The 19,822-nt window shown below is 33.5% G+C and overlaps 1 protein-coding gene across 3 annotated transcripts in view; it reads left to right on the top strand.

Moving 5' to 3' along the window:
* RSRC1 (arginine and serine rich coiled-coil 1) overlaps window positions 1–19,822 on the top strand; it is a 384,075-nt gene that overhangs the window by 215,220 nt on the left and 149,033 nt on the right. For all 3 annotated transcript variants that reach the window (XM_081073945.1, XM_081073944.1, XM_081073946.1), the window contains exon 6: window positions 4,674–4,725. In XM_081073945.1, the coding sequence (XP_080930071.1) occupies window positions 4,674–4,725 (52 nt within the window). The remainder of the gene's footprint in view (window positions 1–4,673; window positions 4,726–19,822) is intronic.

The raw sequence follows: 19,822 nt of genomic DNA, 5'->3' as shown, positions 1-19,822 counted from the left end.
CTATATTCTGTTTCTTCTTTCTTGTTAATCTTTTTGTAAAAAATAAGTATAGATAGCCATCAGAATGATAGCTACATATATCAGACTGTCTCCTCTCCGTTCCAAGCTCTTAACTTTTTCTGAACCAACCAGCTACTGACTGACACACATAGGCAGGTGAGGCCTGGAGGTTTCAACCAAGAGAGCTGCTGTGATGCTTTTCCTCTTCTGGGACAAACTCAAGGCTGAAACAGTATGGGGGAGCCCTTAGACAAGATTTGAGGGGCAAGTGACTGATAGAAAAAGACTACAAACAAGAATCTCATATCCATTCAAATTATTCACCAGTCAGAGTAAAAGAAGGATATGTGCAGATGTACAAAAAGTGAGAGAACATTCTCATATGAACTCCCTATTCAAGAAAAATGTTTGAGAAATGAATCAAATATTTTTAAGAGTAAAAATATGAAATAAAAAATTACTTTCAAAAGTCTGTTGAATCTAACAACATATTTTTATGCCCTTAGTTGGAGTTGATCCCTATATTTCACAAATATAACTTAGTTGTATTTGTACAGGCAAATGTATTTAGAATGGAATTATATTTCATTTACTATTAGGTTGGTGCAAAAGTAATTGCAGTTTAAAAAGTTAAAAATAATTGCAAAAACCACAGTTACTTTTGCACCAACCTAATAGGACACATGTATTATTTGGGGCAGATAAGGCTTTTAAACAGAATCAAAATCCTAGCCTTATGCTTTTATATCTGTGAAATTAATTGCTTTGACTTCATGAATATGCTAGTGATTTCTCTAGAAGGATCCTGAGGTTTGGAGTCAGAAGGTCTTGATTTCAGCCTGTCGTTTACTCATAGAGGCAAGTTACTAAACTGCTCTTATTCCGTAGTTTTCTTTATAATGGAAATACGAACCCTATATTATAGATTGTTAGGTGAATTAATGAAAATATACATATGTCTTAACAGATGATTTACCATTATCATCAAAGATTCAGAATCTTCCCTTAGGAATGGTAATCACCACATTTTCAAGACAGTGGTTACAAATGAAGGAGGGGGGAACTGCTGTGGAGTAAGAGATGTAAACAATATTGTTAATATTTTATTAGATGTGGGTACTTGCGTATTTCTTAATTGTTAAAAATAATCTTTCCTTATGAAATTCATAAAACTTTTCCCACGAAATATCTTAACCGATTCAGTGTGTAACATTTTTCTATCAAAGGACGCTGCTTACTAGGAGACTCTGAAAGTATGCTTCATAACTCTTAGCTTGCTTGAGACCTACTAGTTAGAATATCATTTCTTTCTTGCCATTCTAGTTTTGTTATATTGCACAAAGTATCCCATTTCTATTGTGTGTGTTAAGTGGATAACATAGGTACACCAACCGTCTGTCTTGGAATTGAACCTGGCTCTTGGAAATACTGTTTCTTCCACATAGTATTGGTCTTGATAGTAACTTAAAGTCTCATGAAAAATCAAATTTTGTAGCCCTGGTGTTGCCATTTCTACATGACAACAGTGAGTTGGCGCCGAGTGTCGGCCGCTTCCTTTGGCGGGGCCACGTGCTCCACAGTTCCCCACTCTGATATGATGTCAACTATCATTTGCCTTTTATTATCATAAATGTTTATATTAACTGTTTGGTCCCTATAGGCAGTTTGGTTGATAACCATTAGAGCAGTTATATTCCGTAGATGTCACAGTCCTCTATTAATATTTTGCTGTGGTATTTTAATTTGATATCACATATTTTCAATACTTTACAAAGCACACCTACATATGAGCTGTGATCACAAAATACAGTGAATATTTAGATTCACATTTATTACAGGGTGGCCGGTTAGCTCAGTTGGTTAGAGCGTGGTGCTGAGAACACCAACGTTGTTGTCAGTTCGATCCCCACATGGGCCACTAGGAGCTGTGCCCTCCTTAAAAAAAAAAAAAAAAATTGTTACAGTAAAAGACACACTGCAGTTAATCCCTCTGAGAATACTCCCTCTCGGTTTGAACACACTTATCTTGCCACTTTCTGAAGCAGTTCTGGAAGTCCTCTATTGTAAGTGTGTTTCATGGCACTGTACTGGCTGCCTCCATGTCCTGAGTCTATTCAAAATGTTTACCTTTCATGGTCATTTTGACTTTGGGGAACAGCCAGAAGTCGCATGGTGCCAGATCCAGTGAATAAGATGGATGAGGACACACAGTAATGTTTTTATTTGACAGAAATTGCCGTACCAGAAGGGATGTGTGACACAGAGCCTTTCCATTGTGATCATAAAATACAGTGAATGCTGCTGCCGAGAGCCATCCAATGGAAAGGCAGGGATCTCCAATACTGGAAGCGGCTCTTCGAACCTTACCCGTAGTAACAGTATGTGCAAGTTTCAACTTGCTCGGTGCCGTCAGATGGGTGTGAGCTACGGTTGAGAGAAGGTGTGTTTTAAAGTGTGCCGTAACTCATCCTCCATCATCACAATGCTCCCTGTCACACATCGCTTCTGGTGTGGCAATTTCTGTCAAATGAAAACTCTATGGTGTGTCCTCATCCACCTTATTCACCGGATCTGGCACCATGCAACTTCTGGCTCTTTCCGGAAGTCAAAATGATTCAGGACATCGAGGCAGCCACAACAGCGCAACTAGAGACACTCACGAAAGAGAATTTCCAGAACTGCTTCAGAAAGTGGCAAGAATGATGGGGTAAATATGTTCGAAATGAGGAGGTGTATTTTGAGGGGGATTGATGGCAATGTGCCTTTTACTCTAATAAATTTTTTTAAACATTTACTGTATTGTTTGATCACACCTCGTACATTTTTCTGTACAAATGTATGACATAAAATACTGTTTTTCTTTGCCTACACCTCTCGTATCCACATGTTACCAGTGAAATATTTCTCAAATCTAGTTCTTCCTGTCCATCCCTGCTGCTGCTGCTGCTGCTGCTGCTGCTGCACCTCAGGCCCTCTTTGTCTCTGGCCTGGAATTGTTTAATTGCTCCCTAATGCACTCCTTGCCTGCAGTCACATTCCTTTCAGTTTATCCTCAAGTGTATTGCTAGAATGAATGATGTATCAAAGTGCACATCTCATTTCGTCACCCCGCTGTTTCAGATTCTTCTAAGTCTCTCCACCTTCTATGGTAGAGGTCAGCTAACTTTTCCTTAAAGGTCCAAATAGTAAATATTTTAGGCTTTGCTGACCATAAGTTTCCTGCCACAAATAATTGACTGCTACTGTTGGGTTGAGCACAAAAGCAACCATAGAGAATATATAAACAAATGGACATGGCTGTGTTCCAATAAAACATATTGATAAAACCAGCCTCAGTTCTAGGGCCAGTGTGTTAACACCTGCTCAGTTATATAAACGGCTCTTCCTGTGTTCCCTCCCATCTCATCTACCACTCTCCATGCTGATTCATACAGTTTATTCAAAAGCATCATTCAAATTCTTAAACTTTTCTGAGCATGTCTTTCTATATTGAATTATTTCATTCCTTCCATTTAAGCTTTTTTTTTCACAAATAGCGAAATATTCTAATGTACTTTGTAAAATGTTAATTCTCAAATAACAGTACCATATATGAACATGAGGTTGTTTAGTTACTTGCTGACATCTTTATTAATGTATTGTGGAGTGTTAAGTATTAAAAACAGTTTTTAACAGGTCTTTAATAAAAATCATAGTCTTGATACAATCTATGTTATAGTTTGGATACCTTCAAAACCTTATCCAAGGAAGGTATTCAATAATGTTGTAAAGATTTTGTTGGGTATCCGATGGACATGCGTCCTATTTGGGAGACCACCTCAGGGATACTGTGGATACCTGATCATGGCATTGTACACCAGAAGCTAAACATTAATGAATGCCAACTATAATTTTATATATATAATGTGATGGTTCAGTGTGAGGTCGGAGGGATAGTGGATGGGGGGAGGGGGGTTCACAGTGTGAGGGATATAAATGATGAACGTCTAAGTATTACCTTGTCTTGTACACCTGAAACTAATAAATAAATTTAAAAAAAACAACCTTATCCAAAAATCTCAGAATAAAGTCACCAGTTTAGTTTCAACATTATCAATTGTATCGAATCAAGATTTATTGAGAGAACTATGTTAGGACAGTCAGTGGGAATTGAAAGCACATAACTCCCGTGTCTTCTTCATCACAATTGCTTCTTTCTAACAGAGTTAGGAAAACAGAAAATATTTGACTTTAGGATATGACTTCCCTGAAGTATTGGACTTCAAGTTGCTATTTAAATTCTAATAGGTCACTTTGCATGTTTCCATATACAAAAAAATAACGCATCTTGAGAATATGTTGTTAAATGTGTGGGTATTGCCTCATTATTGATTTGCCTTTATTTAGACTACTGCCGATTGGTAGTTGGGTAGTAAACAAAACCTCTTCCTGTAAAAAAAATGAAAGAAATTCATTCTTGCATCACACTAATGAAAAATACGATTCGATTATTAAGGTGAGAGTAGATTTATAGAGCTGCTATGATGGAATTTTGTTGAGATGATGTGGATGGATATGAATATTGATTACGATAAAGTTCTCTAAATTTTCTGATACTTGCTTAACAATATATTCATTTAAAGCTCCATCTATTAAAACTGAACTCTAAATATTTTTATATGGTTAATTTTTAGCCACCAGCTGAACAGGCCAAAGCCAGATTACAGATGGTTCTTGAAGCTGCTGGTAAGTGTTGATAATTACACTTTATTTAAATAAAAAAGCTTGAAATAAATCTTAGCATGCTTACAGGTGGGTTAAAGAGAAAAACACCCATTATCATATGTCCTCACAAATTTATGAGGTCTATATTACATATATGGCCATATTTTACCTTAAATATTTATTGCTACAGTATGATACTAAAAGGTCATTCTTTACCTTTTCATTTATAAAATTGGCTTCAATTTTGTTTTAATTTTGATGAAATACAATTTGTTGGTTTTTGTCTTTTATGGACTGTAGTTTTGGTGGTATGTTTATTTTTTGCCTAACCTCACATCATGAAGACTTTCTCCTACATTTTCTTCTAAGCGTTTTATACTTCTACATTTTAGATTTAAGACTATGATCTATTTTGATTTAATTTTTGTATGGGCTATAATTTTCAGGTTGAGGTTTTCATTTTTCCAAAGGAAACAAGGTAAATGTCATTTTATGATTCTCCAATTACAGTCTTATAATTCATTGGACTGTTTGTTCTGGATAGCGTGTAACCTTAAATACTGTATGTTTTATTTGTCAGTGGTACAGTAATGCTATGACTTTGACTTTAGATATAATACAGATTCATGTAGACATTAAATACTTTACCTTTTTAAAAATATAAAGATCCATGTCATCTTTTTTAAGTACTGATATTTCACTCTGAATTTTAATGTGCTCTTCAAAATTATATGTAACTTATTCAAATAATAAGTTATCAAGATTAAGCATGAGGTAGGGTTAGAATAAAATCACCAAAGTAGTCCATATTACTTTTTAAAGATCCATAAAGAATTCATAATTTCCAGTTGTAAAATGTGGATTCTATTTTAACATCAAAAGTAATTCAGACTACCAAATGATACTAGTTGTGTATTTGTATCCATTGTTTATTTTTAATTAAGGTTTACTGGGATGACAATAGTTAGTAAAGTTACATAGGTTTCAAGTATACAATTCTGTAATACATCATCTATATATCACATTATGTGTTCACCACCCAGAGTCAGTTCTCCTTTCATCACTGTATATTTGATCCTGTTTACCCTCATTTGTATTCGTTGTTTGAGAAAATACGTATGTGCATATGATTTAAGGATTTCTTGCATTTGTTCCTTGTATTCCCACCCCAAATGTCCACAGTCTAAAGATTGAGAACACTAATATAAATGATATACTAGCTTCATAAATCACTAACAGACGTAACCATAGAGGGATAAAAATTGATAAATATTTTGACTGTGAGTCTCTATACCCCTCCATATTACTTTAAAAGTCACTTGCTCATTTTGTCTTTAGTTACATAGAAAACATGATGTATTAAAATTTTGCTTGCTCTATGGTTTCATATTATAGGATAAAGTTAATTTATATGATTCTCTATCATTTACATAATATACATCCATTCTTTAGTGACATTTTGCTTTGAAAAAAATTTCCAGTTCATAATTTGAGTATTGATAAACTCTTGCTTTAAAGAAAAATATTCACGGTGCTTAGTCCACAAAATATGTTTCCATTAATGCAACTATGAAGAATTTTATTTCATAGTTTCATAGTTTTCCTTTATTTCTTTTTCCTTTAATGTGATTTTGAGCATATTATAAAACAAATCTGACAGTCCGAACCTCATAGTGTATAACTTGTTTATATATCCGTCCTAGCTGTCATCCTCATTTTTTTAAATTTAATATTGTAAATTCTATTAAACATGAAAAGCTAGGTCTGTGTATTTGAGAAGCATTCAAAATATGACAATTTTCAAAGTAAAAAATGTATTTTGGACTGGACAAAGGTCAGACCTTAGCTAGATGTAGCATTATTTACTAATTTCTTCTTATTGAATATATATGTTGTCTCCAGCTTTTCCCTCTTATCAATAAAGCTGTGATATCCATCCTGTTACAAATTGTGTTTTCCTTATTTTATATTATTTTCTTGGGATTGATTACTATAGAAATGAGTTTATAAGGTTAGAGGGTATTAATCTTTAGAGTGGCATTTTACATATTTTTGCTAAATTGTTTTACAAAACAACTGTGCTACTTTTGCCATGGGTTAAGTAACCATTTTTACCAGACTTTGCTTTTTGATGCCAATTCCATGAATATATGCTTCGTAATATATAACATATTATACCCCTTTGAAGAATATCCAGTATTGCTTTTAATGAGAACCTGTGTCCTAGAGAGGGGAAGCAGATGGGTAGGGAGGAGCACATAAGTAAATGTAGAACTTATTGTCAGGGTTCCAGATCTCTGTTTCAGTGATGAATTAAAAGTATTCATTATATCATTAAAAATAAACAAATAAAATAAACGAGGAGAAAATAAAAGAACTTGTTCTGAGTCTGGTAAGGCTTGCAGTTAAAGTCTAACCTTGTCCTAAGATTGAGGTAGCTGGATAGGAAGGTACCTATTCTGTCACAGTGGAGTTTACTTGAGTTCCGAGGGAAAACACCCTCAACTTTGGGGCCTGAAAATTGGGTACGAGGAATGACTTAAAACTGTATGCTGGATTCTTGAGAGGATTTTTTTGGCTTTATAATTGTTATAATCTGGTCAGTAAAGTTCACTTGTAGACATCCTATGACTTAGTCTTTTACTCTGCCAGTCCCAGAAGAAAGCTTTATATATAACTATTGCATTGTTAATTGAATTATTAGTGAATGTTAATAATGTTACAGGTTTGGAAATAAAACATATTTAGAACGTTTGACATTATTATTAGTGGTGTGATTTTGAAAAAGTAAAAGAACATCAAGCAAAATGTGACTGTAGGATGTCATGCATATTGTACCTAATGTGAGTTTGAAGTCAGATTTTATTGTATTTATGATTATAATTTATATGCACTAAACTGTTCCATTTTTATACTTTGCTATGCTAAATTTTCAGATTTAGAGTGAATCACTTTTCATGTTCATTGCTAAATTGAAATTGAAACCAAATTTTATGTCTCTTGTTTAACTTTTAATTCAAAGGTAATGTGAAGTTAAGGTTATAACATCTAAGATTGCTTTATTTTTTATCTTCAAGTGGCAATAAGACACAGAAGTGTACAAAATTATATCAATTTGTAAGACTGAATCTAAGTCTTAATCTCAGCTAATGATTTACTCTATTATACTGAGTAAATCCAAATAGAAAGCCTTTCTGCCATGATTTTTTCCTTTCCTTTTTAAAAATACTTCTATCATTCTCCTATTTAAGATTCAAAACCTTGAAATTTTTCTTTGACTTCTTTTTAGGCAATCATTGACTTAGAATTAATGAATTAATTACTCTTATTTGAATTAATGACTCTTATTTGGAAATGTTTTTTTTTATATTTACCCCTTTATTATCTTTCTCACTGTCATCTCCTTACTAGACACCAGACATTTCACCCGAAGGTTAATTCATTACCTCCTTATTGGTCTCTTGCTTTAATTCTGTTCTCTCTCCAGAGAGATGGTAGTGAATAGTGGAAGGGTTCTAGGTCTGCTTCCTACTCACTCTGTGACCTTGATCGATTTGGTGCTTATCGTTTAGCCAAAACAGGATTTTTTTGATGGCATATGACAGATATGTATATTTTCTAGTTTACTATAGTTCTCTATTTTTAAAAAGCAATTTATTGAGGTGAAATCCATGTAATATAAAATTAATCTTAATTGTTTAAAGTGAACAATTAGATATGTATTTAAAGTGGCATTAAATACATTCACAATGCTTTTATAACTACCATCTCTATCTAGTTCCAAAACATTTCATCATTCCAAAGTGAAACGTCTTACTAATAAGCAATTTCCTCTTTACTCCCCTTGCCCCCAGTTCCTGGTGACCAATTTGCCCTCTGTCTCTGTGAATTTATCTATTCAAGATATTTCATATAAATGGAATCATACAATGTGTGACCTTGTGTGTTTGGCTTCTTTCACTTAGTATAATGTTTTGGAGGTACAGCCATGTTGTAGCATGTGCCAGCATTTTATTCCTGTTTATGGCTGAATAATATTCCATTGGATGTATATAAACCGTTTCTTTATCCATTTATAAATTGGTGGAAATTTGGGTCATTTCCACCTTTTGGCTATTGTGAAGTGTTGCTATGAACATGCATATACTTGTACTTATCTGAGTACCTTTGGAGGTATATGCCTAGGAGTGTAATTGTGGATCATTTCGTAATTCTATGTTTAGCTTTTTGAGATTATACCAAACTTTCCGCAGTGACTGAACCATATTACATTCCCACCAGCAACATGCAAGTACAGTCCCCTATTGTCTCAACTAGACCATGTCACACATTGGAGTTACCAGCTTGAAATTTGGGATTTATCTGTACGATAATTTCCTCATCTGTAAAGGGGAGATAATAACTAGCTTCTAGGGTTGTTGTGAAGATAATATTATAACACGTGAAGTGCCTAGCCCAGAACCTGCCACAGGGTAGCCACCAGAAGATGTTTATTTCCATATTGCTTTTTGTGAATACCACTGCTAGATACTTCTTTCTCAGGCACCATTGCTCAAAATTATTCATTGGTTTTCTGTTGCTTACAAAATCAATGTTTCACTTCTACGCTTCAGGTTCCCAGGTTCTGCATGGTGGATCCGTAGAGTCTTCTATCTTTATTTCTCGGAATTTATTTCTGTACTTTTTCTCATTGTTCTTTGAGTTACGCATGTTCTTTTCTACCTGGGAATCTTTGCTGATGACTTTTATCCTTTCTAGAAATGTCTTCCTCTTTCTTCTTACCCTCTTCAAACACTTGCAAAGTGCACCTCAACTACAGTTTTTACATCATTTCCCTGAACATTCTAGCACGCGACCTTTCCTTTGAGTTTTTTTGGTCCTTGTTTGCGCACACCATTTATGCTGATATTTACTCACATACTGCTAATGTAAATAATTAATTGTTTCATGAGGCTGGACTTACTTTCCCAATGAAATAACAAACTTCTGAAGGTCAAGAACCATATCTAAAACCTCGAAATCTTTCCCAGCAGTTTTCATGGCACCAATAGCGAATGGTACTATTCTAAGTAGAAGTCCAACTATTAATCTTCGGTGAATAAGTCATTGTGGAGAAACTGAAATTATCTGGATAACTGAAAATTAAACCTTTAGATGCTCGTGGTCTCATTTTAACCAGTGTTTGATGGATTTTAAAGTAAATATACAAAAAAGTTTTCTGGCTTCAAATGTAAAAGATTGTATCTATTTATCTGTCTATCTATCTATCTATGGCAATAATCTGACTTTTTAATCTTAAGTTTTAAGGTGATGCATGACTACCTTAAAAGATAATGAAACATGATTATCACAGAGGAAGAAGAAGGAATAATAAGTTTACTTCAAGACTTGTCTGTCACTTTTGCCCTCACTGTTGTTTGACTTTTTAGCATCTTTCCAAACATTATTCGGGTTTCCACAAAAACACAGTATCATCTTATGCCAAGTATGTTCATGGGTTTGAAGAAGAACTTAGAGGAGAGATTTTTCCAAAACAATTATTTTTCATTAGCATGAAAAGATGACACTTTTTACAACGTGGTTTCAAGATACAATTTTCTCTAAAATCTCCTTAATATTTTGCTTTTAATAAAATTACTGACACATGCAGTCTTTAAATTTATATCTGTAGTGTTTTAAGAAAAAATAGAAATTTCTTTTTGTGCAAGTTTGGTAAATCACCTTTATCATGAAGTCTCTGTAATATTTCATTTTCTGAATAATGTCTGCAGTCCTTTGTATTGTGCTTTATAGTTTTCAAAGCACTTTCATAACACAAATCTTTTATCATTTGACTCACATCACTACATGGAGAGCTAATTAGCTCCGTTTTACAAATATCCTGAAAGTATAAATGACTTGTAAAAGATCACATAAGTGGCAGAACCAGGGTTCAAATCCAACGATTTCTAACTCTTGAGCTATTTCTGCCCGTAGGTTAGGCAGAAAGAAGGGTGATAGAAAATATTACCAAATACATACCTTGTTTTGTTAAGTGTAATGCTATAATTACCTTACAATAAAATAATTTATATCCTCAAGCAAGCCTTTGATTCTGAAATGAGTGTTTTCTAATTGATAATAGGACAAAGTTTCAGTCAAAGATGTTCTTTTCCTTAACTATTAGAATACTCATAATAGTTAAGTTTCTGATAACTTTGAAAAATCTAAGGTAATATTTTATGATCACCAGTGTTTTTGTATCCAGCCTAACTAGGGACATGCATTTCAGAGAGCCTTGTTTGGATAGGAGCTAGTTAAGTATTTTAAAATACAGATGAGGTACACACACTTGCACACGATATCCAGGTAAGAAGCTATGCTTAGGAATTAGCCATAGGTGCCTCACTTCGTCCCAATTCTTATGCAGCATGTTAAGCTTAGATTTTATTCCTGTAGTTACCTATTAAGCATCTAGAAGCCAAGTCCTGACCCTTTCTCTTCATAGCCATATAATCTTGGAAGTCTCCATACTCTTTATAGTCCAGTCTAGCTTTAAATATTTGTGATTCTGAGAATTATGAATGAAATTGCCATGATAATGTTGTTCTGTTTCCAGGGAGCATAGAAAGCCATTGTAGTATCCTAATTTAAAGCCGACAGAGGTTTTCCTCTGTAGGTTTCTGACCACTGAACTGTGGCTCCAAGCAATAGGCTGATTTATTGTGAGAGGCTTTCCTGTAGGACAAACCTAAACAGCAGAGCAAAGTGACTGAAAAATTAATTTCTATTTCATATAAATAAATAGTTTTCAAATTTCCTTTTTTCCCCATGTAGGTTTCTACTTGATTGTATGTCGGCAGTCTAGATTCATGTCCAACTTCACTTACTAATAACTTTGTGAGCATGGGCATTTCACTTCCCCATTACTCTGTTTTACTTTCCTCATCTATGAAACGGAGATATTAATAGTACATAACTAATGGAATTGTTGTTATGAAGTTTAAATGAGTTGACATTTGCAAAGCACTTACAACAGTGCCTGATACGTAGTAAGCCTTGAATAAAAGTTAGCAGTTACTCTGAAAGGCAGTAGCCTATGGTGTTTAAGTTCTTAAGTCAGATGGCCTGGGTTCCATGCTCAGCTCCATTATTTACTGAAATAACCATGGGAAAGTTGGCAAAGCTTTCAGAACATCAATTTTTTCATGTATCAAATGGGAATGATAGTAATGTGTATCTTTAGAGTTTGTATGAGACATAAATTAGTTAATGTAATAAAGTGTTTAGAACAACCCCTAACATGTAACTGTGTGTTCTGTAAATGTTAGCTAGTGGGAGTAGGAATAGTTTTTAATGGCATCACCAGAGCAGCTTTATGAGGTAATGAAAGAAGAGATAATGAGCCAAATATCTCCTCATACCAGCATATACATATATATAGTTAGGAGTAGTTATCAAGAATTAAGAATAGTGCTTTTTAAAAGAAACAAATGAATAAAACCTTAAATAGTTTAATTGACTTGGGCATTGGTTAGAACCTTTTATCGTCAGATACAGTTTCTGCAAACTTCAGAAATGCTACATAAAATGTAATTGCTTTTATGCAAAATCAAATTGATAATGTTAATTTAACTTTCAGTTTTCAATATTGAACATAAATTTGGGCTTTGTGTTAAGCCAAAAAGATATAATAGTGCTTCCCTACAGAGAATCATTAAGTAAATTGCTTTTTGAAAGTATCTTATTTGTTTTAGCCTCAGTTACATGTTTATATTTAAATGACTTATTTATCCCTAATGATATTTAGTGAGAAGAAAGCTATCAGCTAGAGTCTAACAATATCACAGCAACTTGCCATGTCTGAGCAGATGTTAAGCAGACAGTAGTTGAATGTTAATTTTGAGAGGATGGTATGCTTAAGCCTAGCTGAAGTATGTTACATGTGGGCTTTCTAGGCTCGAGTACAATGCTGGATCTCTGGGGAGAATTTTAAAGCTAAACCTCTTTCTTTTGGGTCCTCTATATGGACTCTCTCAAGTCAGTATAAAGCAGATCATCCCTAGGCTAAAGCCCTTCAGCTTTTGTTATTGGGCTCTGTAGACCTGTAATTAGGCCTCCTGGCAGGCTTTGCAGGCCAGTTAATGGTCATATGGAGTTTCTGTGAGGCAGACTGGCTTTGTATAAATCCTGGGTACGAATATGTTTATGGGTCACTTCCTACCAGGACCATGCTTTGTCCTGATGCCCTACGGGCTGACAGGGAGCAGGTTCCCTTGACCATGGACTGTTCAGTTTGCGACTCAAAATCTACTCCGCTAATCCCCAGTGTAAACAGAGGATTTAGAAGGGCTTCTGTCACTTACAGTTGCCAATTCACTTGGGTGTCTGTGAATTTATTTTCCCCCAGACTTCATTATTGAAAGACTGACAAGTGTGTAAGAGTTGGATGTTTGTTTATATATCAAGTTTGAGTTTCTTTTTCAGTGCTTTTAGAATCATTGTAAATGATCTAAATCAGATTTATGTATTGAGGTTTTTTCTATAAATCACGTTTTAATATTTCTTAGTTTAAGCCATTAAAAATTTGGAATGATAACTAATCTTTTCCTATTTAGCGTAAATTATAGGTCTGGTTTTTTGTAAGAGTAAACAATACTATGTGAAGAAATCTACCAAAAAGTGATTAATGTAGATTTCAGATAAATCAAGGAAGTAACTCATTCAAAACTTTTATACTACGTATTTTATTGAGCAAAAATTTCATTTTAATGTAACTGAGAACTTTTTAAGGAGGAATATCGGATCAACGTATAAAATGCTTAATAAAATGTGTTTCGTGAAGTACTTACACATTACGAGTGTCATTTATTGAGCATCTACTATATGATAAGGACTTTTATACATTTTTACATATGATAAATATTTTAAATAATTGATTCATGTTTTCTAGCCAAGCAAAATATTTGGATTTTAAGAAACTCATGATCGAAATTTCTTTTGTTTTTTTCAATTTATTTAATCCTTTACTTCATTATGGTTTTCGCTTTCTTTCTCGGATTATATTAAGATTTGACTCTAAAATGTGTAAATTCTGAGTATACTCAGCAAAGGACTGTCACCTATCTTCCTATGAGCCAGTTTTTCTTTGGGGAGGAAATCAAATGATGAATACTTTCCCAGGTCTCATCTAGTAAATCAGTGCTCAGTATTTTGCATTTTGTGATGTAAAAATGGTTCATGACAGATGTGGCTGAAAAGACCACATACGTAGACTGTATGATTTTAGTCTGGTGGAACTAATAGGATCACTCATTACATTTTAGACCCTGGGGTTTCTTTTTTCTTTCATAATAATAATAATATAAAAAAAAACTTTTAAAATAGAGTGGCCCTTTTTGTGTGTTAGTACAGCGTCTTCCTTTAAATTTACAGAGTTGATGGTAACAAATCAACAAATAATCCTTGCTATCTTTTAAAATAATTCTTTAATGTGTTTATTGAATATTTACTGTTACTTTTAATTGTCCTGTTATCCTATAGAAGTTAAGATTTTGTTCTATTTTTATAAAGGACTTACTTGAATTTTATTTAGCAAAACTTGAAAATACGTTTCATAGAGAACCCTACACCTGTGAATTAAATTGAGTTATATGTTAATAAGAACAAGTTTTGTAAACGTTGAAATAATTAATGGCACCAAAAGACATTATAGAGTAGGGATTCTTGCTATTCACTTACAACTAGGAGAATCATAGTATAGTCTGTTTTTCTTTTTTAATGTACACAGTATATTTATTGAAATAGAAGTATATTTGTGATTTATTTGGAATTGAAAAAAAAGAGGCCCCTGAACAGTGTGAGGTGAACAATGATCCTATTTTAGTTTTAACAAAAAGTTAATATTTACATTGAAACATATTGTGGGTGTTTTATATCAAAATGCTAATAGCAGTTATTGTCCCTCAAGATGGGATTTAAAGTTAGTAAAAAAAATTTTTTGGCTTGGTTTTATTTACTGATTGCTTTGTAGTTGTGAAGAGAACTTAAAGAGGTGTAGAAGAGGTTTAATTTAAACATAAAATTCCCCAATATTAACATGAAATTTGATAAGTTTTGACAAGTATATGCATTCATTTAACTACCAACAAATTTTTTTTATTTATTAAATATATTGGGGTGACATTGGTTAGTAAAATTATATAGGTTTCAAGTGTACAATCTGTAATACATCATCTATATATTGCACTGTGTGTTCACCACCCAGAGTCAATTTTCCTTCTGTGACCATATAGTTGACCTCCTTTACATTCTTCTACCATCCACTCTCCCCCCTTACCTCCGGTAACCACTAAACTGTTTTTCTGTGTTTTTGTTTGTCTTGTTCGTTTGTGCTTTCGGTTTTATATCCACTATAAGTGAAGTCGTATGGTTCTTGACTTTTTCTATTGACTTATTTCACTTAGCATGATAATCTGACGATCCATCCATGTTCGTCTCAAATGGCAGTATTTCATCATTTCTTATGACTGAGTAATATCCCATTGTGTATATATACCATGTCTTCTTTATCCAGTCATCTATCAAAGGACACTTTGGTGGTTTTATGTCTTGGCCACCATGTATAGTGCTGCAATTAACATAGTGGTACATACATCTTTACGGATAAATGTTTTCAAAAATTTTTGGTAGATATTCCGAAGAGGGATTGCTGGGTCATATGGTAATTGTATTCTTAATTTTTTGAGGAACCTCCCTACTGTTCCCCATAGTGGCTGCACCAGTCTTCATCACCATCAGCAGCGTACGAGGGTTCCTTTATCTCCACAGCCTCTCCAGTACTTGTTATTACTTGTCTTGTTGATTATAGCCATTCTAACAAGTATGAGGTGTTGTCTCATTGTGGTTTTCATTTGCATTTCCCTAATAGCTAGTGAAGTTTTGCGTTTTTTCATATGTTTATCGGCCGTTTGTATGTCTTCTTGGGAGATGTGTCTGCTCAGGTGCTCTGCCCATTTTTTAATGGAATTGTTTGTTTTTTGTTGTTGTTGAGCGGTACAAGTTCTTTATATATTTTAGATATTAGCCCTTTATGGGAGGTGTTGTTTGCAAATATCTTATCTCATTCAGTTGACTGCCTTTTTTTGTGTTGATGGTTTCTTTTGCTGTGCGGAAGCTTTTAGTTTGATATAATCCCATTCTTTTATTTTTGCTTTTATTTCCCTTGCCTTTGAGGTCAGATTCATAAAATCCTCTGTGAACCCAAAATCCCTAAGTTTAGTATCTATGCTTTCTTCTATGCAATTTATTGTTTTGCATCTTATATTTAGGTTTTTGATCCATTTGAGTTAATTTTGGTATATGATGTCAGATAGCCGTCTCGTTTCATTCTTTTTGCACGTGGCTTTTCAATTTTCCCAGCACCATTTATTGGAGAGGCTTTCTTTTCTCCATTGTATGTTTTTTGCTCCTTCGTAAGAAATTATCTGTCCCTATATATGTGGGTTTGTTTTTGGGTTCTCAATTCTGTTCCATTTTTCTGTTCTGTGTATCTGTTTTTCTGCTGATACCGTGCTATTTTGATTATTGTCACTTTGTAGTATAGATTGAAGTTGGAGTATGATACCTCCAGCCTTGTTCTGTTTTCTTAGGATTACTTTGGCCCTTGGGGGTCAAAAAATCTGATGATTTTCTTCTTCTATTTCTTGAAAAAATGCCATTGGGATTTTGATAAGCATTGCATTAAATCTGTATATTGCTTTGGGTAATATGGCCATTTTAACTGTTGATTCTTCCAATCCATGAACACGGAATGTCTTTCCATTTCCTTGTATCTTCTTCAATTTCTTTTAATAATGTCTTATAGTTTTAAATGTATATGTCCTCCACATCCTTTGTTAAATTTATTCCTAGGTATTTTATTCTTTTTGTTGTAATTACAAAAGGAATATTTTTTCATTTATTTTTCTGAAATTTTGTTTTTAGTATATAGGAATACAATGGATTTTGTACATTGATTTTGTATCCTGCAATTACACTGTATTTGTTTATTGTTTCTAATAATTTTTGGTGGAATTTTTAGGGTTTTCTATATAGAGCATTATGTCATCTGCAAAAAGTGACAGTTTATCTTCTTTATCCCCAATTTGGATGCCTCTCATTTCTTTTTCTTGCTTGATTGCTCTGGGTAGGACTTCTAATACTATGTTGAATAACTGGTGATGTCTCTTTCTCATTCCTGATTTTAAAGGAAAAACTTCAGTTTTTCGCCATTAAGTATGGTATTAGCTCAGGGTTTGTCATAACTGGCTTTATTATATTGTGGTATGTTCCTTCTATAACCATTTTATTAAGTGTTTTAATCGTAAATGCATGTTGTATCTTATCAAGTGCTTTTTCTGCAACTATTGATAAAAATCACGTGATTTTTATCCTTTATTTTCTTTATGTGGTGTATCACATTGATTGATTTGAGTATGGTGAACCATTTTTATGCCCCTGGAATGAACTGTACTTGATTGTGATGTATAATCTTTTTAATATATTGTTGTATTAAATTTGCTAATATTTTCTTTAGAAATTTTGTGTCTGTATTCATCACAGATACTGGTCTATAGTTTTCTTTTTGTGTGTGTTATCCTTACCAGGTTTTGGTACCAGGGAAATGTTGATTTCATAAAATGAGTTAGGAAGTCTAGCCTCTTCTTTAATTTTTTTGGAAGAGTTTGAGGAAAACAGGTATTAAGTCATTTTTGAATGTTTGGTAGAATTCACTAGTAAAGCCATCTGGTACTGAACTTTTGCTTGAGGAGGTTTTGCATTATTGCTACAATTTCCTTACTGTTGATTGGTCTTTAAGATTTTTCAGTTCTCTGTGATTCCATCTAGGAAGGTTATATATTTCTAAGAACTCATTTATTTCTTCTGGATTATTGAATTTGGTAGCATATATCCTTCGTAGCGTTCTTGTATGATCCTTTGTATTTCTGTGGTGACTGTGGTAACTTCTCTTTTATTTCTGATTTTGTTTACTTGTGCCTTCTATCTTTTTTCCCTAGTGAGTCTAGCCAAGAGTTTGTCAATTTTTAAAATCTTTTCAAAGAACCAGCTCTTTATTGTATTCACTTTTTTCCATAGTCATTTTGTTCTTTTTTTCATTCAATTCTGGTTTAACTTATTATGTTTTTCCTGCTGATGACTTTGGTTTCATTAATTCTTCTTTTTCTAGTTCTTTAAAATGTAATGTTAAGTTGTTTATTTGGGATTTTTCTTGTTTCTTGAGATAGACCTGTAATGTTGTAAATTTCCCTCTTAATACTGCTTTTGTCACTTCCGGATAATTTTGATACGATGTATTTTTATTCCTATTTGTTTCTGTATATCTTTTGACCTCTCCTCATATTTCTTCTTTGACCCAGTCGATCCTTAGTAGCATGTTGTTTAATCTCCACATATTTGTTGTTTTTCCTGCTTCCTTATTGCAGTTGATATCCAATTTCAAAGCTGTAGTTGGAGAATATGCTTGGTATGATTTCAGTCTTCTTAAATTTGCTGAGGTAGTTTTGTGTCCCAATATATGGTCTGATCTTGAGAATGTTCCAGGTGCACTAGAAAAGAATATATAGACTGATGTTCTAGGATGAAGTGCTCGGTAAATGTCAATTATGTCCATTTGTTCTAATGTGTCATTTAGGGTTGACATTTCCTTATTGATTTTCTGTTTAGATGATCTATCCATAGTTGTCAATGGTGTATTTAGGTCCCCTACTACAATAGTGGGGGTTGTGTTTGTTTTATTCCCCAGTTTTTCCCTTTAGTTCTCTTAGTAGTTGTTTTGTGTATTTTGGTGCTTTCTGACTGGGAACATATATACAGATAAGTGTTATGTCTTTTTGCATTGTCCCCTTTATCATTGTGAAATTGTCAGTCTTTGTTGTTACCTTTTTTATTCTGAAGTCTGTTTTGTTAGATACAAGTATGGTTACACCCACTTTTCTCTGTATGCCATTTGCTTAGAATATCGTTTTCCTCCCTTTACTTTGAGTCTGTATTTGTCCTTGTAGTTGAGATGTATCTCTTCTAGGCAATGTATGGTTGGGTTTTGTTTTTTCATCCAGTCTGCTATTCTCACTTTTCTTGGTGAATTCAGTCCATTTACATTTAGAGTGATTATTGATATATGAGGATTTTTTTAGCCATTTAATCTTTTGTTTTCTGGTAGATTGGTTTCCCTACTGTTTCTTTGTCTTTGTGTTTCTGATTGTTTATTTTGTTTGGCGGTACTCTGTGATTTTTTTTCTCTGTGTTCTTTTTTTTGTTATATGTCTCAGTTCTGGATTTTTTTTTTTTTTGAGTGGTTACCATTAACTTTATGTAAAAGAAAGTTTCATATATATAGTAGTCCTTTTTCTTCAGCATGCCTCTCATCTCCATTGCTCTTTGCAAATTCAGACCTTTATTCCCTCCCTTTTATGTTTTTGTTGTCACAAGTTATCCCTATTTATGCTGTGAGTAGATTTCTGAGTTGCAGTAGCAAATCATCTTCTCTTCTTCTTTTTTAATGTTTTATCTTCTTTAGTCTTTATGTTAATGTGTAAATGTAAAGGGCCCTAATCTGTGTACGGGTTGCCATTTCCTGCTTCTGTCTGTTAGTAATCTTACTCATAGTTTTGTATTCTTTTTCTTTGTTTGTTTCAGATCTAATAGCCTCCTTCAGTAATTCTTGTCATACAGGTTTTTTGGTGGAAAATTCCCTCAGCCTCTGTACATCTGGAAATTTCTTTATTCTTCCTCTATATTTAAAGAATAACTTTGCAGGGTATGTTATTCTTTACTGGTGATTTCTTTCTTTCAGCAATTTGAATATTTGATTCCACTATCTCCTGGCTTATAGAGTTTCTGCTGAAAAGTCTGGTGATAATCTAATGGGTTTTCCTTTGTAGGTTACCGTCTTTTTTTCACCTGGCCGCCTTGAGAATTCTTTCTTTGTCATTAATTTTTGACAGCTTCAGTATAATGTGCCTTGGTGAAGGTCTGTTGGGATTGCAGTAATTAGGTGTTATGTTTGCTTCTTGGATTCAAGGATACGTTTCTTTCCATAGTTTTCGGAAGTTCTTGTCAACTATTTGTTTGAATAGAC

This window comes from Rhinolophus hipposideros (assembly GCF_964194185.1).
Source record: "Rhinolophus hipposideros genome assembly, chromosome: 2".
Taxonomy (NCBI): Eukaryota; Metazoa; Chordata; class Mammalia; order Chiroptera; family Rhinolophidae; genus Rhinolophus; species Rhinolophus hipposideros.
Note: the sequence above shows the minus strand (reverse complement) of the source record. Positions and strands in the feature narration are given on the sequence as shown.